Here is a 25807-nt window from a genome sequence, read left to right on the forward strand (position 1 = left end):
GGTAACCGCGGCAATCTATGTAAAAAAAGGTTTGGCTTTACGGGTGGGGATGGGGGTTCCTCAGATAAAAAAAGAAAAGGGAAGGAGGAAAGTATGAGGAAAAAAAAGGAAATTTCTCCCGAAATGGCGTGAAGATTACAACTAGATGTCTAAAGTAGATGAATATTGAATTCATTAGCATTAGAAAGGCAAGCTAATTAAGAATTATTGAATCATAATTGCGCATCTCTAAGCACAAGAAAATACCAGTTAAATGATAAATATAAAGGTTTTGATATAATACTTGGGTCAGGGCACATGAAAGATTGGTCAGGGCTTGTAGGTTCTGCATTTACAAGCCCGAATGGGCTAGTTGAAAAAAAAGTTAGTGTTAAGCCCTGTCATATTTTGCATACTTGTTAACAATCATGACCCCAACCTATGAACAAGAGCAGACAACTGTATCAAGCATTTTGACAAAATTATTGCCCCTTTTATACTTAGAATATGCATATTATTGATAAATCTATGTTACAGTTTGCGTACTACCCCAAATATTTCCTGTGTCCCTTGACATATTGCTTCCATATTTTGCATACTTGTTTACCAACATGACCCCAACCTATAAACAGGAGCAAACAACTGTATCAAGCATTTAAACAGAATTATGGCCCATTTTATACTTAGAATATGCATATTATTGATAAATCATATCACAATGCACTCCACCCAAACCATCTTCCAAGCCCCCCTCCCCCAGAACCCCCCCCACCCCCCCCACCCCCCATTTTTTTCTTCTTATTTTTGAAAGATCACACACACACATTATACCCCCCCCCCCCCCCCATATTGGTATCTCTCAGATATCTCTTGTTAAAACTATAATTTATTCAGATGATGATTGTCCAATATGGACATTATGCATGTCATTTCATTTTGTTCCTACATCAAAAATTCTGGTTGCTGTGGCAACAAATATATATACTAGTATACAAATCTGGCAATGGTGGAATTTCTGACAATGGTGGAGCCGGTAGGGGACCATATTGCTTGGCAATGATATCTCTTGTTAAAACTATAATTTATTCAGATGATGATTGTCCAATTCTGGTCAATTAATTTTAATTTGCAAAAACAAAAGATAAACATTTTAATTTGATTCTATTAATTAATGGTTATGTATTAAATCCTAAAAGTTATTAATTGATGCTTCCCATTACATGTTGGCAATATAATCATTTCAATAAGATACATGTAGTGTTTGGCTATTGTGTCAAAGAATAGGTAGACAATTATAACATTAAGAATGTCATCTTCTTAATGGTTATATAAATAGGAACAAGATTATGTATGGAATAAAAAAAATATTGTTATTAGTTGATTGTACAAATGTCAAGAGTTTGTGTAATGTTTTTTTATTTTCAGTTTGCAAGGAGCCACCATACCAAGTTGAGGAACATGGATATGCTGGTTTTGAGCTACCTATTGAAATTTTCTTCAAAAGCAAAGCTGAACCACGGAAAGTCCCAATTCTATACAATTTGTTTCTGAACATGCAAGATCCTGTAAATCATTCCCGATGTGAGAAACTGACTTTTCAGAATCCGACTGAAGAATTCAAAAAGAAATTGTTGAAAGGAGGCGGAGTAAGCTGAATTAATTCAATTTTTTACAGGGCTTGACAAAAACAGTGGTCTGATTGTCCAGGACAATCGAAATCTAGGTCTTAAATATATATAATAGACTGTAGATCAAGTGATAAAACTCAAGGTCTACTGTCTCTTATACACTGGCAACACAATTGCTCAAGAAAATCAAGTAAATTATATTGAAATTCTTTCTTAAACAAATATACACATGGATGCAAAAGAGCGAAGTTTTCCAAATATTACACCAGTACTTACATGTAACTGTAATGTAAATAATGTTAATTAATAATGGAGCTAAATCATACAGTACAACTGTGCCCTATTTATCTCTAGTATTAGTTGCCTTAACAATGTCATTCTTACTTTTTTGCTGTCTGTCTGCTGTCTGTCTGTCATTGTATGTGTTTGTCTGTCCCAAAACTTTAACCTTGCTCATAAAATGAAAACTCTTGGTTCTATGTTCTTTAAACTTCACATGTGCATGCATCTCATTGAAATCTACAATCAAACATGGTTTAAGGTCACTAGGTCAAAGATCAAGGTCACTGTGACCGTAACATTCAAAATATAATCTTGTTTCTAACATAGCGGCCGTGCAGCTTCAAATCACAGTAGGGGGCATTGTGTTTCACAAACACAGCTCTTGTTTTTCATACATACTTAAAGAACAAATGCTACTTTTTAGCTAGACTATTATATATGAAATATATATAGTGGAACTATCCTACACACCCCGGCGTCGGCGTGAGCGTTGGAATGTTAAAGTTTGCGTACCACCTCAAATATTTTCTATGTCCCTTGACATATTGCTTTTATATTTTGCATACTTCTTTACCAACATGACCCCAATCTATAAACAAAAGCAGACAACTGTATCAAGCATTTTGTAAGAATTATGGCCCTTTTTCACTTATAATATGCATATTATTGATAAATCTATGTTAAAGTTTGCGTACCACCTCAAATATTTTCCATGTCCCTTGACATATTGCTTTCATACATGTATTTTGCATACTTCTTTACCAACATGACCCAATCTACAAAACAAGAGCAGACAACTGTATCAAGTATTATGTAAGGATTATGGCCCTTTTTTCACTTAGGAAATTGAAAATTAGGTTAAGTTTTGTGTTTAGGTTCACTTTATTCCTAAAGTATTAAAGCTATTGCTTTCATACTTGCAACACTTACTAACTATAATAAGGGGACTGTGCAGGCAAAGTTATGTAACTCTGACTGGCATTTTGACAGAATTATGGCCCCTGTAATATTTAGAAAATTGAAAATATTGTTAAGTTTTGGTCCACTTTACTCCTAAAGAATCATAGCTATTGCTTTCAGAATTGGAACACTCGCTAACTATCATAAGGGGACTGTACAGGACAAGTTGCATAACTCTGGTTGGCATTTTGACGGAATTATGGCCCTTTTTTGACTTTTTTGTTAAATTTTGTGTTTAGATCCACTTTACTTCTAAAGTATCAAGGCTATTGCTTTCAAACTTCAAATACTTCCTTATTATTATGAGGGCACTGTACCTGGCAAGTTGAATTTGACCTTGACCTTTGAATTACCTTGACTCTCAAAGTCAAATTATTAAATTTTGCTAAAATTGCCATAACTTCTTAATTTAGGATGAGATTTAACCCATACTTTGACAAAACAACACTTACCTGACATACCACAATGGACTCCACCCAAACCATCCCCCACACCCAACCTCAGAATTCCCCCCCCCCCACAAATGTGCAAATGTTAAAGTTTTCGTACTACCCCGTTTATTTTCATTGTCCCTTGACATATTGCTTTCATTTTTTGAATACTTGTCTACCAACATGACCCCAACCTATAAACAAGAGCAGACAACTCTATCAAGCATTTTGTCATAATTATTGCCCCTTTTATACTTAGAATATGCATATTATTGATAAATCTAAAGTTTGCGTACTACCCCAAATCTTTCCTATATCCTTTGACATATTGCTTTTAAATGTTGCATACTTGTTAACCAACATGACCCCAACCTTTAAACAAGAGCAGACCACTGTATCAAGCATTTTTACATAATTATGGCCCCTTTTACACTTAGATAATTGAACATTTTGCTTAAATTGCCATTACTTCTTTATTTATGATAACATTTTATTATAACTTTGACAAAACAACACTTACCTGAATACCACAATGGAATCCACCCAAACAATACCCCACGCCCCCGCCCAACCTCCGCCCCCCCCCCCCCCCCCAATTTTTTTATTTTTTTATAAACATCTAATAAATTATCCCCACCCCACATTATACCCCCCTCTCACCCCCCACCCCCCCCCCTACCCCCCCCCATTTTTTTTTGTTAAACATCTCATAAATTACCACACCCCACATTATACCCCCCTCTCAACCCCCACCCCCCCTCACCCCCCCACCCCCCAATTTTTTTTTTTTCCTTTTTTTATTTTTGAAAGATCGTCTAATAAATGAACACACCCCACATTATACCCCCTCTCAACCCCCCCTCGAAAAAAAAATTTTTTTTCCTTTTTTTATTTTAGAAAGATTGCTAATAAATTATTGAATGTGAACAATTTCCCCATGATGGCTTACGTTATAATGTCAAGCACTCGAATAGTCGAGCGCTGTCCTCTGACAGCTCTTGTTTTTCTTATTTTTGAAAGATCATCTAATAAATGACCACACCCTCATTATTCCCCCTCTCTACCCCTCTCACCCCAAATTTTTTTTTTAAACATGGTAAAAAAAAACACAAATAATTATTTTTTAATTTTATTTTTGAAAGACTGTCCAACCATCCCACCCAAGCTATTGCTATCAAACTTGAAATATAATCCTATAAGTTTGTTTTATGTCTTTACAAATGTTCAATAGAATGTGGAAAATATACCTGAACTCAGCTTGGTCTATGATGTACCACTTCTTTAAAACATAAGCGATCTATGATGTTTAAATTATGGTCCTCCTCCAGTTACTGTCAAGCACTCGAATAGTGGAGCGCGCTGTCTTCTGACAGCTCTTGTTCAAGTTCAAGTTAGTTTTGTAAGGGAATAAATGTTTGTTATACACAATTAATGGGTGTTAAACGAGTGTGCTTCTGTTATTGCAATTGTAACAAAATTAAAATGAGGTAAAAGATAGCAAATTGATAGTGTGCAATATAAGTCATTGGCATCCAATAATAATTGATTACATGAATTATATTGAAAGGTTTAGGGACAACAAACATAATGATTAACTCTTATAAAAGAATGTTCAAACACAACTTAAGTTAAAATTTTACAATACATAAAAATCTATTATTACTGAAAAGTTACATAGTATATTATTATAAAGTTTCATTTTAATGTCAGGGGGAGTAACATTTTGACTGGACAAGTGAAGTTGTATGTAAAAAGTCTGACTGGACAAGTGGAATAGCTAGTTAATGTCAAGTCCTGACTTTTAAGCACAATTAGATAGTTAATTGTTACTTAATATATTTAATATTTGAAACCTAACTAAAAAAAGACTTAATTTATGGACAAGCTGTCATAAACATTAATTTTACAGATTTTCTTCAAGTCATGCTTTATAAAAAAAAACATTTTATAGTTTGATAAGACTTTAACACTATTCTTTTTATTTGCTTTAGTGGCAGATGCTGCCCCAAGAAGATAAACAGTTTGAAAATCTTTTTGGGACACCAATCAAAACCACAGATTCACCTAAGAAGGCTAAACAGTCATCATCAGCTTCTGCCATGGTAAGTTTACAAACAGGTACATACATTTATTATCCCCCGCCATAGGCGGAGGGATATTGTTTTGGCGTTGTCTGTCCGTCTTTTCGTCCGTCCGGAGCCATATCTTGGAAGTGCTTTGGCGGATTTCATTGAAACTTGGTATGTAACATTTTCAAGGCTACCTCATGCAAATACATATCTTTACAACTACCAATGACAAGTCTTTTTTATGTAACATACTCTGATCTAAGCTTGTCACAATCAATGCTAAAATGTTTGCCAAGTTTCTGGATGTTTTCCTTACCAAAGGACGCTAGACAGGATTCATTCGTTTTTATCACATTAGGGTCAAGGGCAGAAAGCATCTCATCAAATCTGTTTTTGAGATTCCTCGCAACTTTGTTAATGTATTCTTCACTGACTTTTTGCAACACATTTTTCTGAACATCAGCATATTTCAAACTTACACAATGAATGATATCACTTTCACCATTTAACTGAGCACTGCTTTCAGGAATAATGTCATCTTTATTGTCATAATTATTACCACACACAAATCTTACGTCACAAGATACACTTACTTTATGCCATATTTTTCGATGAATTCTGATTAATTGGACTGTTCAATATGTTAACATGGTTTGTGGTGAAAAAATATTACGTCATAGCACGTTTGCTTGAATGGTTGCGTTTTTAGCTCGGCGTTTTCAGAGAAAACCCGAGGTATTGTCATAGCCAGCTTGTCGTCTGCTGTCCGCGTCGTGCTAAAACCTTAACATTGGCTCTAAAATCAACGTGCTTCCACCTACAACTTTGAAACTTCATTTGTAGATGCACCTTGATGAGTTCTACACGCCACACCCATTTTGGGGTCAAAGGTCAAGGTGACTGTGACCTCTAAAAAAAATAATTCTTACAAGCTTTCATTTATTAAAAAATGCACCGTTGCCGAGCGTAGCACCAGTTATGCGGTGCTCTTGTTGTTAATGTTGCTTCATCTTATATAGTTCCAACAGCTTAATTTCTTGACACTTCTTCGGAATAGGATAAAATTAAAATCTTAAATAAGAATTTTTTTCAAACAATGCAAAAAAATAGAAATTTAGAACAAATAATCGAATATTTCTTTAGCAGTTTTTGAAAATATTTTGTTTTGTAAGATCATACATTCTTATCAACGTTAAAATGTAAATATCCGTAAGATTCCCAGCATAAAAAATGCCACTGCTTTGTTTTCAAGAGCGAAAGTAAGACAATCAGGATAATCACAAGACAGACAATACTCATTCTTTCTTAAACATTTTGCCTACCTTCACTGTCTAGTTCACACAATCTTCCCCAGCCTCTGGTAGTTCTTCTTGAATGCTTTCCTCGTTTGAGCTATTTGTCTTATGAGTACATACGTACAGCACATATACGAGAGTCAATAGCTGGGAGATGGATTATTGCAACTATGGTCACTGGTAGTTGCAATCATCTAACATCCAGCTACTTAATCTCCTGAGTTGTAAAGGCTTTCATCATGAAAGCACTCCCTCTGAAATCCAGGTGGTTTGGTAGGTTCTTGTTGAGTCATTGGTTCTTTATAACCGAGTCATTTATAATTTAAAAAGGAGTCTAACTTTAAATATTTGTTATTATAGAAGAATTTTTTTTAGGAAAAACCATCTCGTCTCAGTCTAGATGACAACAATAGCAGATCTAGTAGTCATGGAAAGTCGAAAGACAGAGACAGTTCAAGTAGTAGGGCAATTTCTGGTAAGGACATAGACAGCCATTCTAAAGAACGATCTTCAAAAGACAGGCACTCTTCCAAAGAGTCTTCATCCTCCAGAAAACACACTGAATCCCCAATACCACCTTCATCTAGCTCCTCTTCATCAAGTAAAAGACATTCACTTTCACCAGGCCGACATGAACAGGGCAAAAAGCTGAAAAGAAGCTCTTCCTCTTCTTCATTTTCTGGCAAACAAAAAAGCAAAGAGAGGGAAAGAGAAAAGGAATTAGAAAAAGTAAGAGACAAGGAGAGAGAACGTGAGAAGGAAAGAGAAAGGGAAAAAGAAATTGAAAGAGCTAAAGAAAGGGAAAAAGAAATTGAAAGAGCTAAAGAAAGGGAAAAAGAAATTGAAAGAGCTAAAGAAAGGGAAAAAGAAATTGAAAGAGCTAAAGAAAGGGAAAGAGAAAAAGAAATTGAAAAAGCCAAAGAAAGGGAAAGAGAAATTGAACTAGCCAAAGAAAGAGAAAAGGAAAAGGAAAGGGAGAGAGAAATTGAAAGAGCTAAAGAAAGGGAAAGGGAAATTGAACGAGCAAAAGAGAAAGAAAGGGAAAGAGAAAAGGAAAGAAAAAAAGAAAAAGAAAGAATACGTAAAGAAAGAAAAGAAAGGGAACAGTTGAAATTGGATAAAAGTGCCAAGAAGAGTGAAAAGTACAAATCAAGTGAAAGTGAAGAGAGGAAGGAAATTTCTCCAATTTCAAGCATTAAAAAAGAAAAGGACAAATCCCCAGAAGAAACCAAACATAGATCTGACAAAGTAAAGCCAGTAAGTGGCGAAAGTAGGAAAAGTATTAGTCCAAAGGAAAACACATCCAAGGATGAACAAAAGGAAAAAAGAAAAAGTTCAGATTCATACAGAGTGAAGGAATCTGTAAAAGTAAAAGCAGAGAAGCAACCTGAACCAATCAGTGCAAAGTTACCAGAACGAAAGCATCTGGAGAAAAAGCATTCAAAATTGTCGGAACATAGTAAAAAAGCAGTAGTTCAAAAGCATAAACAGCTTTCAAAAATAACCTCAAGAGAATTGATTGATGATCTGTCACTGTCTGACGACTCTGACTCATCTGAGGTCAGTTCTTTATCTTCTTCCACCGCTAGCACAGTAGGTCGGTCCAGAAGTTGCTCCCCTGTAGCCTCTGGCAGCGAAAGCGAGCCGGAGACGAAAGGTAGTCCAAGCCCAGCACCCAGTTCCAATGAGAGTCCAGCCCCCTCACCTCACATTGAGACGCCATTAGGTAAGTCTTAATGTTAGTTAAAAACTATTTATATTATCTCTAGTGCATCCAAAGCCTAAGGCTTACTTGAAACACTTTTGAGTCCGTTTCCTGGGACTACATGTACAACCAGTACTTGGTGTCTATGGAGGAGATCTAAAGAACACAGTGGGGATCGAACTTGTGCCCTAAAGTCTTGTTGTTAAGTAAGATTAAAGGTTTAAATTGCTATGCTTTTTCACTATGTTATTTGAATCCCCCTTTTTTTTGTCACAATTGATAATCAATAATGAATAAATATTGATAAACCATCAGGCCAACAATTAGGGAATCTCTACTGAAACTATCTTTAAAATAGAGTTTGGTGGTTAAATTAAAAAATATATAAATTTGTTAAAACTTGTAAACAACAAATAATCATTTTTTATCATAAACATACAGCTGAGGTCGCAATTTTGGTTTAAAATAGTTAGACTTCATTTGTGTGATAGTTTGATTGTTTGATAATGTTTCTTTTTTGAGGTTCTTCCATTTTTGTGCAATAAGGTACACATAAAAACTGTAACCCTTCATAATCAAAAGAGTACTGGAAGTAGTGTGTGACATTTTTGCCTGATCAGATAAAAGGTTTCATATCAAATGAAGATTATCCATTTCAAAAAACGTCTTCATTTTAATACTAATTAAAGGATTTTGAACTAGCTTTGCACTGACTTACATCTACATACCTCATGTCATGATTTAATGTCAAAATACAGCACATACATGTATAGTCAAACTCTGATAGCATTTCCAATTGCAAATTGTTGATATCATTGTTTTATAACAATTTACACCAATTTTGTTTTTCTTAACCTTACTTTCGAAAATAAATCAGTTTGGTAAGGATTTTTGCCCCTTAATCACAATCACTTGTATTAAGTAATGACATTTTGACAGACACTTTGCCAGCATGACCCACTGAACCTTACTGTGTCACAGTTTGACAAATACAGCTTACATAGCCACTTGTGACACTTCACTACATCTGATAAATTAATATAATAACTTCATGTCACTTTCAAAACTAACGTATTATTATCGATATTAAGTTACTAATACAGCTGAGAGCAAATATTAGCAAAATTGATGCCATATTTGACGATCTATTTTTTATACGAAAGTGAAGATCTATGAAATACACAGTTTTTATTTGGCAATTAATACATCCATGCTGTCAGTGTCAACTTTTTCTAGGAGAAAAGGATTTACACAAAAATGTAAGTGGATTACATTGAAAAAAAGATTCTGAAGACAAAAACGGTTGTCTGTTTTATTTAAGAGGGAAAGCAAGTTTTACTTTACACGTGATTCTGTAAAAAAATATTGATATTTAGTATGAAAAGAACTTACTTGAACTGTATGATAATAATAATGATACTATCATTACTACTATAATTATTCATATATAAAGTATTTTTTAAATGGGGAAAATTGGTGACTGCATTTGTTTCCTTGGCGCTAGGTCTAACCTCTTGACCTTTACAAAAAAGGTATGTTGGGGTCATTAATCTTCTCCAAAAATAGCTCTAGTTATATGGGCCATAGTAGAATACATACAAAAATTATCAATATATCAACAAATATTGCAATGCCATGAAACCAGGTATTGAACGTTTAACATTAATTAGAACAATGAATGTTTAACCCTTTCCCACTTAAAAGCAAAGTGAAAATGGCTATGTGCAAACAGCATAAAACCAGAACAGCCTGCGAGTAACTCACAGTCTGTTCAGGTTTTATGCTGTTTGCTGCTCATCAGTATTTAAGGGTTGGAACTGAAGCCTTTAAAACTTGGGTCTAGTAAGGAAGGCCTTTAATTAAATGTACCTTTCTAAGGGACTACAAACACGTCAAAATATGTATCCAAGTGGTAAAGGGTTAATCTCAAGGTAGGTCTGCACATTAGCTACCTGTCCTATAAACAAAGATGTATGCATCTAATGACATTGTGTGTTTTCAAGGCAAGTTGATGGCGAATTTGCCATCAGAAGAGTCAGATGAGGAGATCCAGGAGCGAGGCAGCAAACCGTTCACCAACCAAGCTGCATCACGCTCCTCACCCCACGGAAACACGCCCAGAAAGAAGTCTGCTGCAGACGGGAGACAAGAGGGTCAGGTTTGGAAAACCAGCATGGACACTTCTGTATCAGAGCAGAACTTGCCGTTTAATAAGTATATGAAGCGCCCTAGTGAAAGAGATTTACCAAAATTAGACAGTAGCAAGGATAGAGGTAGTGAACCTCTTAAGCATAGCAACAGTTCGGGTTTTAGCACAGAGAATCCAAAAAAGAGACGAAATGATTCCACGTTAAGTAATGGGTATGATGCAGGCATAGATTTGTGTGAATCTGCGAGCAGTGAAGATCTCCTGGAGCTGGTGGAGCTGCAACGCAAGCTGATGACTATCACTGACCCACATGTCTTAATGAAGGTTGTGCTGTTGATTAAACAGGTGGGAAAGTTCAAAATTGTGGATTCCTCCTTTGACTTTGATCTGTGTACGCTGGATAGTTCTACTGTGCAAAAAATTCAAGCCTACCTGAGTCAGTGTTAGTGTGAGAGTCACCATGCATTGAGTAGTATTTGCAAGGGTCTCTTGAAAAATGGGGCTAGATGTAAGCATGTAAGTATTGTCCCAGATAAGCCTGTGCAGTCTTATCAGGGACAACTCTTTCCATCTAAACGGGATTTTTGTTAAGGAAAAGACCTCCGTTAAAGAAAACTTCTATAAAAGCAGAAAGTGTCGTACCAGATAAGCCTTTGTGCACAGCACATGCTTATCTTGGATGACACTTTATGCACATGCATTAAGCCAAAATTTCCTTGATCAGCTCATTATCCCCACGCTTTTTGAAAAGTGGGGATATTGTGGTTATCTCCGCCGTCCGTCCATCTGTCAGTCCTGGCCACTATCTCCTCCTACACTATAAGCACTAAAACCTTGAAACTTACACACAGGGTAGCTATGAGCATATGAGCGACCCTGCACTATTTGGAATTTTGATCTGACCCCTGGGTCAAAAGTTATGGTGGTTGGGGTGGGGCCGGGTCAGAGATTTTTACTCATTTTTTTAGGTTATTTTAATATAATTTCTTCATTTCTACACCAATTGTCTTCAAATTGATACTGAACCTCTCTTATGACAATACGGTCAATCTCAACTATGCATGGCCCCATTACCAACCCTGGGGCGCCCCGCCCACATAGGCCACGCCCACCCAAAATTGCCTTTTACTATAATTTCTTCATTTCTACGACGATTTACTTCAAATTGATACTGAACCTCTTTAATGACAATACGGTCAATCTCAGCTATGCATGGCCCCATTACCAACCCTGGGGCGCCCCGCCCACATAGGCAAAGCCCACCCAAAATTGCCTTTTACTATAATTTCTTCATTTCTACACCGATTGACTTCAAATTGATACTGAACCTCTCTTATGACAATACGGTTAATCTCAACTATGCATGGCCCCATTACCAACCCTGGGGCGCCCCGCCCACATAGGCCACGCCCACCCAAAATTGCCCTTTACTATAATTTCTTCATTTCTACACCGATTCACTTCGAATTGATACTGAACCTCTCTTATGACAACCCATTACCAACCCTGGGGGGCTCCGCCCACATAGGCCATGCCCACCCAAAATATCCTTTTACTATAATTTCTTCATTTCTACACCGATTCACTTCAAATTGATACTGAACTTCTCTTATGACAATACGGTTAATCTCAACTATGCATGGCCCCATTACCAACCCTTGGGCGCCCCTGGGTCAAACATGCGGCGTGGGGATACGCGTCGGCCTTTGCCGCGCCATTTCTAGTTTAATTTGTTTTCATTGTTTTTGATTAACAACGATTAACACATAGTTCAAATGCTTTAAACAAAATTGCCATTTTTAAATTCAAGACCTAAAGTTGCATGCATACAAGAATTAGATGAGATTTACATATATATTGATTATTATGCATTCTATCAACTTTGTTATTGTCTGTTTGATACAGCTTTGTGATTACATATATTGACTTAAAGGGACTGTCAACAGCGATTGACGAAAAAAGAAAAGTTCCGAAATACCGTATTTTTTTACAATTATTAGTTTATTTTGATTAAAATATCATGACTGGTATATTACATAACTTGAAAAAAGTTGTTAAGTTTTCATATTTTCAGTATATTCGGTAATAAATTTTACTGGGTATGTCTACCAGGTAACTACCAGTTAACTATAAATAACGCAAGTATAAGATTGATCATCATCGTCACGTGGTTAACCCAGGAATGCTACTTGCGTTATTTTTAGTGTGTATATCGTTATGTCACCTATTTTCACGATGTTCTTTCGATTTCACATCGAAAATTTTTATTACCAAATATACTGAAATTTGAACTTTTTTCAAGTAATGTAATATACCAGTCGTGATATTTTAATCAATATAAACTAATAATTGTACAAAAATACGGTATTTGAAAACTTTTCTTTTTTCGTCAATCGCGGTTGACAGTCCCTTTAAACGTTTGATAAACTCTCTTAAAGTAAGTAAGTTTTTAGTTTACATTTCAAGCTATTTTCTTCATTGTGACACAATTTATCATGTTTTTTATGTTGTTAAAGTAAATCAAAGGTTGAACATTAAATTATGGTATCTTTCATGTACATGTATATTGATATGTTCAGGAGGTAATACCTTCATTATGTATATTTGAAATATTGTAAAGGTCATGAATGAATGGTTGTGAATGTTTCTTTTGGTTCAAATCATTATTCCCAACCAAGACAAATGCATCTTTCAATAAAATACGCATGTTAACTTCAAACCAGAACTTTATGCAAGTTTATTTTCCATATTTGTGTGTACTTTTATGTTCCATTAATTTTGTAACACTTAATAAGCCATTATATTAACAATAGCAATCTTAAAATGAATAAGAGCCTATCTAGTTAATTAAATAAATTTAAGGTAGGACCTTTTTATTGTAAAATATTTATATGTACTTAGAAATCTAAAAAAAAACATTTATTATGCAGCTATTCCAAGAATGAGGCTGTATTGTGTTGTGCCTGTTGGTTAGTTAATGGGCTTGTAGACCAATTTGATGTCTGCACAGTACACAATATATCTATGGAATGCTTTTACCTACCTCATTATGAGGTGGTATTCTGGATGGTCATATCAAGAATATTCTGTTGGACTTAGTCGGAAGGCCATGTTTTTGGTAAACCCAAATTGACTGTTTTTTATTAAGATCAATATAACTTACTAAAAAGCGTTGATACTTCTATTCACGTTCAGCCCACTCGCAACAGCTGATCTCATTTTGATCTTCCCCTACTTAATCGAATGGGCCAATAAATCGATACTCATAACTTCCAACATAGCCTTCTGTGATTAATGAAAGCATGATCTGGTATTCTAAGTGAACATGTTTAGAGATCTGAGTTTACAAATTAAAATGTTATTGTCTTCCTATCTCTATACAGCAGTTGTGTTTTGTTGAATGCATCAAGTGCTTGTTTTGTTTTGTTTATGGTGCAGAATGAGGAGTCTTTACTCCAGTCTCTGTATTTGCAACTTAATGATAATAAAAAATGCAACATCGCACCCTGATAAGTATTGTTATAATCTATGAACCCTTTGGTTTATTGCTTAGAGGCGTTAATATATCACATGTCTCCAGAGCTGTAGATAGAAGTTATATTTGAAAAAAAAAAATTGGCAGATGCCTTTAAGAAATTAGAAAATAAAGAAACTTAACTGCACCTGGTACCAGTACCCTTTACAGACGGAACTAGATAATGTTGAACAGTTTGCCATAACTTTAAAGGTAATTTTGAGATAGTGTCTGCAATACGTGATGTTTTTAATGAATATGTCTAGTGTATAGTGGTATTAACATGCAATTTTATATTCATCACACTTATCATGAAAATTTATTTTATGCCCACTTTTATCTGAAGCAATTTAAACCGGTGATAATTTTGTCCCTTCACACAAAATTGTCATTAAATGCTTCATATCGATAAATGTAAACATTGGATCTAAAAAGCTCCAGTAAAAAATTAAGAATTTTATTTTTTAAGTCGAACTATCTTTTTTTTAAGAAGACGTTTTGTCGAAAGATATTTGATTTAGTATGTGTATTCATTATAATAAACAACGGATACTAAAAAAAATAATATATAAAAACATTGCCATCAAGCGCCTGTGCTTAAGATGTCGCCTTTTTCATAATTTCTGACACTGCGCGACATTTGGGTATGGGAAACTCTCACAGCAAAGTCTACTAGCATTGGACAGCTGATGTCACTCATCATAAAAACTCCTTCATATCAGTGCTTTTTAATGCAGAACTTTGGATAATAGGCAGCATAATTGGATAGACATAGAAGTTTTTCAACTGCACAGCTTTTTATTGACAAAATAATGTATAAACACCCCTCTAAATAATTTGTTTCGTTGCAAAATGTGGCATGTAAAGCCAAATTGACATCAATTGTGGAAAGACAATCTTGCGGTATTTTATGGTCATATTATTAGCTCGGCTGTTTTTGGAGAAAACCCGAGGTATTGTCATAGCCAGCTCGTCGTCCGACATCCGCGTCATGCTAAAACCTTAACCTGGCTCTAAAATCAAAGTGCTTCCACCTACAACTTTGAGACTTCATATGTAGATGCATCTTGATAAGTTCTACACGCCACACCCATTTTGGGGTCACTTGGTCAAAGGTCATGGTCACTGTGACCTCTAAAAAAAATTCTGACAAGCTTTCATCTATTCAAAACTACACCCGCAGCAGAGCGTTGGCACCCGTTATGCGGTGCTCTTGTTTTTAATATATTTTTATGTCCCCCACTATAGTAGTGGGGGGCATATTGTTTTTGCCCTGTCTGTTGGTTGGTCTGTTGGTTGGTTGGTCTGTTTGCGCAAACTTTAACATTTTGCAATAACTTTTGCTATATTACATATAGCAACTTGATATTTGGCATGCATGTGTATCTCATGGAGCTGCACATTTTGAGTGGTGAAAGGTCAAGGTCATCCTTCAAGGTCAGGGGTCAAATATATGTGGCCAAAATCGCTCATTTTATGAATACTTTTGCAATATTGAAGATAGCAACTTGATATTTGGCATGCATGTGTATCTCATGGAGATGCACATTTTGAGTGGTGAAAGGTCAAGGTCATCCTTCAAGGTCAGAGGTCAAATATATGTGGCCCAAATCGCTTATTTTATTAATACTTTTGAAATATTGAAGATAGCAACTTGATATTTGGCATGCATGTGTATCTCATGGAGCTGCACAAAATGAGTGGTGAAAGGTCAAGGTCATCCTTCAAGGTCAGAGGTCAAATATATGTGGCCCAAATCGCTTATTTATGAATACTTTTGCAATATTGAAGATAGCAACTTGATATTTGGCATGCATGTGTATCTCATGGAGCTGCACATTTTGAGTGGTGAGAGGTCAAGGTCATCCTTCAAGGTCAAATATAAGGGTCAAAATTGCTCATGTAATGTCACTTCTGCAATATTGAAGCTAGCAATTTTATATTTGAAATGCATGTGTATCTCATGGAGCTGCACATTTTGAGTGGTGAAGGGTCAAGGTCAAGGTCATCCTTCAAGGTCAAACGTCATATAGGGGGACATTGTGTTTCACAAACGCATCTTGTTAGTAATAAAACATTTGCTCTCTCAGTTTTTAATAAAAGCATGTTTTAATGCGGTTTTACGTCTCTGGTCTATGTTATTTCAACAAATAGTCTCTATAATTTTAATACGTATAAACGGAATATATGTAGAAATAACACCAATATTAAAACAATGCGTATACTGGTTTGACTTGAGTTATTGAGTAACAAATGCTTAACGTAAATTAAAAGTTGTGTTGACAAGTCTGATTATGCGGTCGAGATTTATTACAAAATATTGGAATAAAACTCTCGACAAGTCTTCAAACAACAATTGCGGCCAATAAATAATAAACAAATATATACTATCAAAAAATCTCCTTTAAAAAAACAAATAAATTAAAAGGCGACTTATGAAATTGTTTCTTTAAATAAACACGCTTGTTTTTCGTGTGCGAAATCGGGTCCAGACCGTTCGATAATGGCGTCAAAATTTATTCTATCAAATTCAAAGATCAGGAACAATAGCTTTCACAATGGCTTGGAAAACAAATTGCGATCTTCTGTTAGTTCAGAAAACCATTTATTGTATTCCGATATGTAATACATAAGAACACATCATGGGAGAGTCAATCTTTTTTTGTTTGGAAAAATGTTTCATTATTTCTTCAACATCAATGTTTATCAATTAAGGAATGCATGCTCATTCTGGATGGTCACTTCCCGAAACTCGCTTAACATCTTGGGGGTGTTCTTCTATATTTTGTCATACGAGAGAAAGAGACCTGTAAAAATAAAACAATCAACAACGTGTTACTTGAATTAACGCACTCTAAATAGCAACGTAAAATTTAGTAAAGTTCTAAAATGTGTTCATTTATATAAAATAAAATAAAAAGTTCACATACATTCTGGATGGTCACTTCCTGAAACTCGCTTAACATCTTTGGGTGTATATGTAGCACAGTTTGGCCCTCCATTTGAACTGGACATCACAAAGTTCTTCTCTATTTTGTCAAACGAAAGAAAGAGACCTGTAAAAATAAAACAATCAACAACGTGTGACTTGAATTAACACACTCTAAATAGCAACGTAAAATTTAGTAAAGTTCTAAAATGTGTTCACTTATATAAAATTAAAAAAAGTTGACATACATGCTTTAAGTCTCCATACAAACGGAATCAAACATGGTAATACATGAGCATTAAAAGAAAATGACAAGCTTCATATGAAAGGTTTTTTATTTTTAACTTAATTGTTTTGTGTGTGAAAGATTTGTATATCCAAGAAATACGTTTCAATGTAGGGTTAAGTCAATACCCAAACCAAACGACATATATTTTAACGAAAAAGTTAACACTTAACAACACCGGGATAAAAAAGCAAACTTATAATTGTTTTATCTAATTGCTTTGCAAATGTGATACATATGCACATGGATATCTAAACATTTTTGATATTTTTAATCGTTTGCTAGCTATTGATGTGAAAAGTATAAATGCTAGTCTTGTTACCATCTACATAGAACTCGTTGGTGCTGCCTTGCGTTTTACATCCGAACCAAGTACACATGGATTCGCCCTGAAATATTATAGAAAGCTTTCGACAATGTCACTTTTCTTTTTTTGTCTGAAATTGTAAGCATATTTAAACTTTTTTTCTCATAAATGTTCTTTTTGCGAAGTTCTTACAAAGTCATATATATTTCCTTTTTTATCCAATGCTTATACAATGCTTTGATTAATTAACCAGAGTTTTCTGTCCAAGAGTGGGAGAGTTTTGACAAGCCAAACAGTCCTCTAGCTAATTATAATATTTTTGAAGTAAAAAGTTATCTTGCTTTTCATTATCGAAGTACGACACCTTCATTGCAGTTGTAAAGAAAACCTTCCAGACAATTGAATCAACCGAATCCTTACAAAACAGTAAATCATCCGAAAACTCAACACAAGTAAAGGCGGAAACACTCAGTAAATTTGACATTATTTTTCTTACATAATAGTGATTAACAATTTCGGAATTACGTTAGCGAGCTCATAATAAACTTCAATTTCATTTTAAACTTCGTTTTGATAAAACAAAAACAAAAACATTCCTTAGTATTTCATTCGTTTGAACATATCATTACCCAATCCAATATTTAACCTTGCATTCATTAAATACCAATCCCTCAGAAAAAACACCGTTCTATCATATTATAACAGTACAATATGACGCTAGCTTTTCAGAGAAGCACTTTTCTATAAAATATCGTACCGATATGCGTATATTGCTTTGATCATCAACTTGCACATATGATGTCCCATCCATTCCATACAAGGCTGCCTTACACCTCAACGGATTGAATAATACTTCGACTATCTTGTTGACGTAAACTGAAAGATAAAGTTACTAAAGACAGTAAATTACCGTATTTTAAAAGATGTACATGCTAGAAAACTGCACACACTGTTGTTCGCTATTGCCTTCAATCTTTAAAATACACATGTAAACGTCGTTATTACAACTTGAGCTAACAATGAAGTCGATATGCTCGCTTACTGCTTCGACTTATAAAATAATATAAAGTTATTTTGTTTGACCACACGAAAAAATATTTTCCAAAAATTATATGTGCACATTAATAGACTAATAATGCAAAACAACCAAACCATCAGTTATTCATTTTTATATCAAATATTGTTACTTACTGGAATCGTCATCCCGTTCGATAGGTACCCCGTGAATGCCGGATTGATCAATGAACATATAAAGCGAGCAGTCGTAAATGGAAAATACGATTTGTTTTGGAGGTAAACGTTTGGGCTTTGGGTTTGGACCAAGTTTTACACATTCCACTTGCTCTGCAATCGGAGATGCATCTTGATCTGAAAAATTCCATACAGACATATGGTAAGTAATTGAATAGAAGCAATATAGTTCAATGATAATTTTTAACACGAAATAACAATCAAGCGGTCAAGTTTTGTGAATCGTTTGTGTTCGTTAACGATAGATATGGAATTTGCTTTTTGAGCTTTACACATAGCGTCTTTTGTCTTGAAATAGATTTTGTATTTATTTTACAATACCGTATTAGGATTTCTACTATTAATTAATGACCTCACCACACAATTTATCCACATACATGCGCGTTCATGCTCATATATTCCCAAACGATGCTTCTATAAGGTTAGAAAATGACACAATTGTGATCTTTATTTTTAATTAAATTATTACAAATTAATGGATATCTAAATGGTCATTCTTTAAATTAAAAAAAAAGTTTAATTAGCATACGCGCTTTAAATGACTTGTGCCATCGCCCTGTTACTGTATTTTTCATTATTAAAGTAAGATTATTGCTAAGTAAATTGATTTGCTCAATCCGAAATGGACTTTAATTTTGAGACGCAATTTGTACCGAGTAGACATATCCTAACAGTTATTTTATTAAGAATACAATGTACATTAGTATTCTTAAATAAGCGATATCGTTTTGCAACAAAGAAGTATAATAAATGCTATATAATTTTATAAATGACATTATTTTGACAGTAACAAATTCATTTTTAAGTGCTATATCCCAGCTTCAAAATGGGAACTGCCCTGTTACAAAACAATCATATTAATGAACGGGCTACAACTTACGATGCGATATAGGGTCTGGATGCAGGATTGCACTGGTTTCATACCAATCCATTGAAGACTTCTTCTTATCAATTTGTCTTAAAACCTATTATAATAAACATGTACATTAAGTCTGAGGAAAACATATTATTCAAATACTAAGAAAAAAATAATATAAAATGTCAAAATACAATTTTATATCGGCTTGATATCGGGAAGATATAGATTTTAATATAGGCCCGATATCGGGATTTATATCGGTCGGAGATCGGACCTGCAACATGGCATGATGTCGGGCCGATTTCGACACCGACATATTGCCGTCATTCCATCGCCATTATTCCGATATGCAAAAGACACCGCCCGACATCGCTACGAAATAAACATTAAATCGACCTTATATCTGGGTTTAACATTGGCCCAAGATCAGACATTTGACGCTACTTGATGTTAATAATCTGCCTTTTTCTTTTTATATTGGACCTATTTTCATTGTTACTGAGCTACAGATTTGTTTGTTATTGAAAGGGCTAAAATATCATTGAAACAAAGGCCATACCATTTTCGTTATTAGTGGTAATTCACACGAATACATTTTAACAAGAGATTGCTAAGCAATATGGTCCCCTACCGGTGAAACTCCACCATTGTCAGTATTTGCTTATTTGTTGCCATAGCAACCAGAATTCTTGACGTATGAACAAAATGAAATGACATGCATTATCTTCATATTGCCATCTATCCATGTTTCAAGTTTCATGAAAAAATATGAAGAACTTTTAAAGTTATCCGATGATCCAGAAAAGTGTGACGGACAGACTGACAGACAGACAGAGCGCAAACCATAAGTCCCCTCCGGTTTCACCGGTAGGGGACAATAAACGCATTTAACAAGTTATAACAAACCGAATGTAAGGAAAGACAAACACTAAATATTTAGCTGTGATTAAAAAAATACGAGCAGCCTTGGTAAGTATCGCTTCTTACTGTTGCTAATGTGTTGTAAGTCTTGGCAGTCTCTGTATCCCGCTTTAAAATTAAATTAGTGTAACAATTAATAAAATATCAACCCAATATGTTGGTGATTTATCTGTTATAGTGATGTGAATAGTTTCATGATAACGGGGAACCAGACATCTTCGACGGACAATTAAGGTACTGCCATAATACAGCAAACATTGAGCCGATATAGACATGGTTACTTTATGTGTTGCTGATGAAAGAACTGCTCAGAAAATGCCCTCTGAAAAAATGATGATGATCAATATGGACGAAACGCTGCTCCGTTCACAATATTTAGATTTATTATGTGTAGTTATCATCACTTTAATTCAATTTATGATCAGCAGCGTATAAAATAAGTTCAATAAAACCAGCTTTAAAATCTAAAATAGGTTTACCAGACAGAATCGCGTTTTCCCGTCAACTTTTACTTCGTGATGAAAACTATTGAGAACCTCTGTATGGTTAAGATCTGGCGTAAATGTCTTGTCTATCATGACAAGCTCGTCTTCTTCACTGAAAAACAACATTATTTTCTCTTGGTTTGTTTTAAGGGTAATACCGATAACATATGTCTCAGTAAAGGAGGACAATTCATAGATTCATGAGCATTATAATTGGCGTACATTGTATCCATTAACTATAACTATGTTATGCTCCAAATGACACCTCAACAGTAGCCCCTACCTTGTAAAATATTTTCGCTTTAAATACCAATGTTTCATGACTAACGATTATATAAATAGAAGTTATATCAAGCAAAGATATATTCAATTCACCAGTTTTGATTTTGTTTAAGAGTTCGTAAAGTTAACCTTTGATGTTTATTGTACAAGAGCCCTGTTACAAACGCAAAGGATCATTACTTAGTGGCAATCACTGTTCGAACTTTTGTACATTTAGTTCCCTTAAAAAAACACGTTTTTGCACCTGATTCGCATCTTCTTTGCCGGATGTCCATCCGTGATATCCTTCAGTAGATGCTGGTACTGGAACTTGTATTTCTTCCCTGAAGGCCGCGTGTAGGTGTATAGAGTTGCGCCAAAATAATCCCCAGCTTTTGTGTCCGTCTGATCGGCGTGGGGAATAAGGATCACCGATTTTTGATAAGGCTTCGGTTCCTGATAAAATACAACGGATTAGTCATGTTAACAGATTGCCAGATTATACACTAATGTTTAACACTAAGGGACTCGCCTTGCAACAGTAAAAGAAACATATACCACTGAAGTTTGAAACCGGTTATAGGGCGCCCAAAACTCACATAAGGCCAAGCTTAATTCACATTTTGGGAATTATGGGAAAATGGCGCCACAGTCGTCGCCAGCAGCAGTGCCCATCTGATATGCGTCGGGTTTAAGGATCACCTTCTTTTGATCAGGCATCGATTTCTTATAATTATGATAATCATTTCGTCGTCGTCATCATCATCATCATCAATCATCATCATCATCATCATCATCATCATCATCATCATCATCATCATGATAATAATAATGATCATCATAAGAAATAATAATTATAATCATAAGAAGCAACAGCATTCTTATTAATAATTATATTCACCATCAAAACATATCATAAGCAAGAAGTATACCAAAGTTATTGTGTGGGGGTATAATTTGAGTCCAGTGAAAGAAATAAGCAAGGATTTTAAGGAAAATCGGAACGATATTGGAAAGATCGATAGTATGCAAAAATGATCAAAAATGATGTTTTGGGTAATGCTGGCATACAAACAATGATATAACAGTTTAACACTGGCGTAGATGGTAAAACTAGAAAGTGCAACACTATAATATACAATAAAAGAAACTGGGTTATCGAGTTAGACAGTAAATTTAAATAACAAAACACAATCAAACTGTGCATACACTCTTAAAGAAAATCCCTCTCGTCGCAGATGGTAGGGTTCTGGGTGAACCGTCAACGTAGTCCTCTGGTATGTGTTTCTGACTGGGATCGATCCGTTTGTCGAGAACATTACTCGCACATAATGCGTCCGCTTCGTCATCCGAACTGTTTTCCAGATTGTCTGTCTCATTTTCATCTTCCATCATGTTTTCCAGAGACATAGTTTGCAAAGTATCCATAAATGCACTCACACTACTGTCTATCTTCTTAGGAACATCCGTCGTACCTCCCCCGTGTGATAGGTTTATTTTGTGGTCCGCATGAATTAGGTCATCAGTCAAATGTTGAACAGCTGTTCTTGTAGAGTAATATCCGTTGGGCAATTTTATATTTTCGTTTTCCTCCATAAAGTTTATAAAAAACGAGATCCAATAAGTTTCGTCCGAAAACTCTCTGAAATCAAAAGTGTTTTATATCAATAATGAAACTTCATAACCTTGTGTAAAACATTTAATCCATTAAATGATTTCGTGTTACTTTTTATTTTCCTCATGTCATTTGATATAATTGCAAATCATCACATCAGACAATACCACAACGGATACATTTAAAATGTCCCAATTTTATAAGATATTTCTTCCGCCTTCACAGCGACAATTAATTTAAAAGATGGTATATGCGAACAGGAAAGGAATCCCTACTGGTCTATCATATTTCTGTAATAAATAAGCGAGCGGATGTCGTTAATTAACTTAGTGTAACGGGACACTCGAAATCTTATTTACGTCCAGATGTAAGTAGAATTGTAAGCAATTATTGTGTATATATGGGATAGTAAAAGGAATAATAAAACACTTGACATATAATGGCTCATGGCTCATATAGTTGTATTTCATGTTGATCGACCAAACCATCTCATCCCGTACATTACATGGTTTTGGCTTGAACACATTAACAACACATCAACTTATTTAAGGAGTCAGAATAATGTGTTTACGGTACTTTATTTTGCATTGTCTACAAAAAATAATATCCGTGTTTGTGCCGCAACCATATATCTGTAAATTATGGAAACCCTATATAGAATTCAGCAAGTAACCGAAATATTGCATCGGGCAATACACCTATCTGGCATGATGAACAATCTGAACTGTTATCTTTATACTAGTAACACAATAAGCATACGTCGCTAATGTGTTCTGTCAGTTAACCAACCCACATTAAAATGTAAATTGGAATTGATATCAATGTATCTCATTGCAATATGCGGAATACATAAAAGGAACAATTCACGTGTAATATGACATACTTAGGCGAGGATAAGCTGAAACAACATAATCACATTATTAAAATCTTAACGCACGTTGAAGGTTGCATAACAATTGAGCATTTTTTTTATTCCGTTGATTTTAAGTTTTATTGTAAAACTATAAATATTCTTATACAGTGAATATTTATTTATCACATTCAAAACTAAGTTGGGAAAAAGGCGTTCGGACTTTTCGAACACTCTTAATTGTCGGACTACCTCTTTTGAGCCAAATTATGGTTGTTTGCGACTCTGGTCTGGACAAACAGATTTTCCCATATTTTTGATGACGGCAAATAAATCTGGCAGACGAACACACAAAGTTAGTGGTTCGTTGCGTTTATTTCGTTTTAAGAATAGGCTTGTGTACTCGCTCTTGGTAATGATTTTGTAGCTCGAGCCGGCCGACATCCTGAGGCCGCCACCGAGCGCTATGTGCGCGGCCTCACAATGACGATGTGCCTTCCGAAACCCTCGGTAGACCAATTACAAAATAAAAATGTAATTCAATGTTTTCCTCAGGCTACCTGCCTTTTGATTAGACAATTAAAAAGTGATAGAGTCGCCACGAATATTTACAGTTCGACAAACAGGGGGCCGTTGCCTTCAATGAAACTTTAGCTATTTGTCACCTCAAAGATCTAGGTGAAACGTCTACCACATTGTACGACCTCCGTAGAAACCAACCCTTTGAAGACCCTCTTAACTTGCAACAGGAAGTAAAGAACTCTGCAGCCCGGGCAGTACCGTTTGAAGTCAACGTTATTACCCAAATGGTCCAGAGAAATGTTCTTTAGAGTACCGCACCCTTTCTTCAGATGTTGTCCAACTTGCGTATCTACAAGCCGGTATATACTGGCGAACAGAGCGCCACCTAGCCGACGGATAGTCACTATCCGGAAATCTAACCGATATCCCATTCGAACTTAACGGAGATTACATATTATCAGTTCTTCCTACCTGCCACCATTCTTTACATAGATGGTGACGTCACGTCAGTAAGACCGGTGTGTACACAATGACCTGCCACAGAAACGAGCCGAACATATATGCAGGATTTTAGTCGACACATTCTTATAATAATATGCTATACAAATGCTTAATTAATCGTTTTTAAGACATATCACTTTCTGAAATGGTCAGAAGTGGGTGGAGTAATGTCAAATAATAATTCCTCATATAAGCATTCTATATTAAGGTTCATGGGGGGGATAAAATTCATTAAAACTTCGCTTTGGTTTTTCTTCATTGAATGTGGTACAATATGGTCAAACTATATATCATTTTAAAGCTAAAGACGGATAGAATAACATAAACACATTTTTGACAGTCAATAATTGTGTGCTTTATTCATATTTTGGTTTAAAACCAATACATTTTTACACTAATTTACAAAATCTTAATCTAAAGTTAGGAAGGATATGCACTACCTTAAGTTGAATAAATACAAAGCTATATACATATACAAGGTCAAGTTAGCAACATTTCACAGAAAATTATTGTCATAAAACAACAAATGAGTTTTTATTCAACTGCCTTTTTTGGATAAATATCCTAAACAAAGTTCTAAAAATAACTTAAACGTAACTACTTTTTAAAAATCCAGGTATGGTGGATAATAAGAGTCACAATTCTATTTCAAAGGCTTAACAATTTTGTTATTTACCTCTCAACCAAATTGCAAATTTTAAACCATCTCAAATCGAAATAGATTGCAGACGACATATAAAATTGTAAAGGAATATAAAGAAATTGGCAAAACGATTGATTTTATATTTCGATTCCTTCTACCCATTTTGAAAGCGTGGCCATCGCTGTGATCCGTAGAAAAACGTGCAAAACAAATCGGTCGAAACCACGTGCAGTGGTGAGAAAACCGGGTATGTGTTTACACATACCTTAGAAAACACATACTTAGTTTGACAGTTGGGTGGCAACTAGTAAAACAACTATTAACATTAATCAGCAAGAGATCGCACTAAATAAAAGAAATGACCA

General features: G+C 35.0%; 2 protein-coding genes across 3 annotated transcripts in view; one reads left to right on the top strand and one right to left on the bottom strand.

Annotated features, from left to right (window-relative positions):
- LOC127877654 (protein AF-9-like) overlaps positions 1-14011 on the top strand; it is a 17172-nt gene extending 3161 nt beyond the window's left edge. For both annotated transcript variants that reach the window (XM_052423731.1, XM_052423730.1), the window contains exons 3-6: positions 1405-1625; positions 5272-5382; positions 7020-8370; positions 10353-14011. In XM_052423731.1, coding sequence (XP_052279691.1) covers positions 1405-1625; positions 5272-5382; positions 7020-8370; positions 10353-10945 — 2276 coding nt within the window. In that variant the 3' untranslated portion in view covers positions 10946-14011. The remainder of the gene's footprint in view (positions 1-1404; positions 1626-5271; positions 5383-7019; positions 8371-10352) is intronic.
- Positions 14012-16583: 2572 nt separating this feature from the next.
- LOC127879180 (uncharacterized) lies at positions 16584-24786 on the bottom strand. The gene is made up of 10 exons (XM_052425870.1): positions 24770-24786; positions 22521-22953; positions 21577-21767; positions 21045-21162; positions 19666-19750; positions 18726-18902; positions 18292-18410; positions 17550-17616; positions 16943-17068; positions 16584-16819 (listed from the first exon to the last, which is right to left on the bottom strand). The coding sequence occupies exons 2-10, from the start codon at positions 22905-22907 to the stop codon at positions 16791-16793; spliced, it is 1299 nt and encodes a 432-aa protein (XP_052281830.1). The 5' UTR covers positions 22908-22953; positions 24770-24786; the 3' UTR covers positions 16584-16790.
- Between the last annotated feature and the right edge of the window lie 1021 nt (positions 24787-25807).

Source organism: Dreissena polymorpha, chromosome 4, assembly GCF_020536995.1.
Source record: "Dreissena polymorpha isolate Duluth1 chromosome 4, UMN_Dpol_1.0, whole genome shotgun sequence".
NCBI classification, from domain to species: Eukaryota; Metazoa; Mollusca; class Bivalvia; order Myida; family Dreissenidae; genus Dreissena; species Dreissena polymorpha.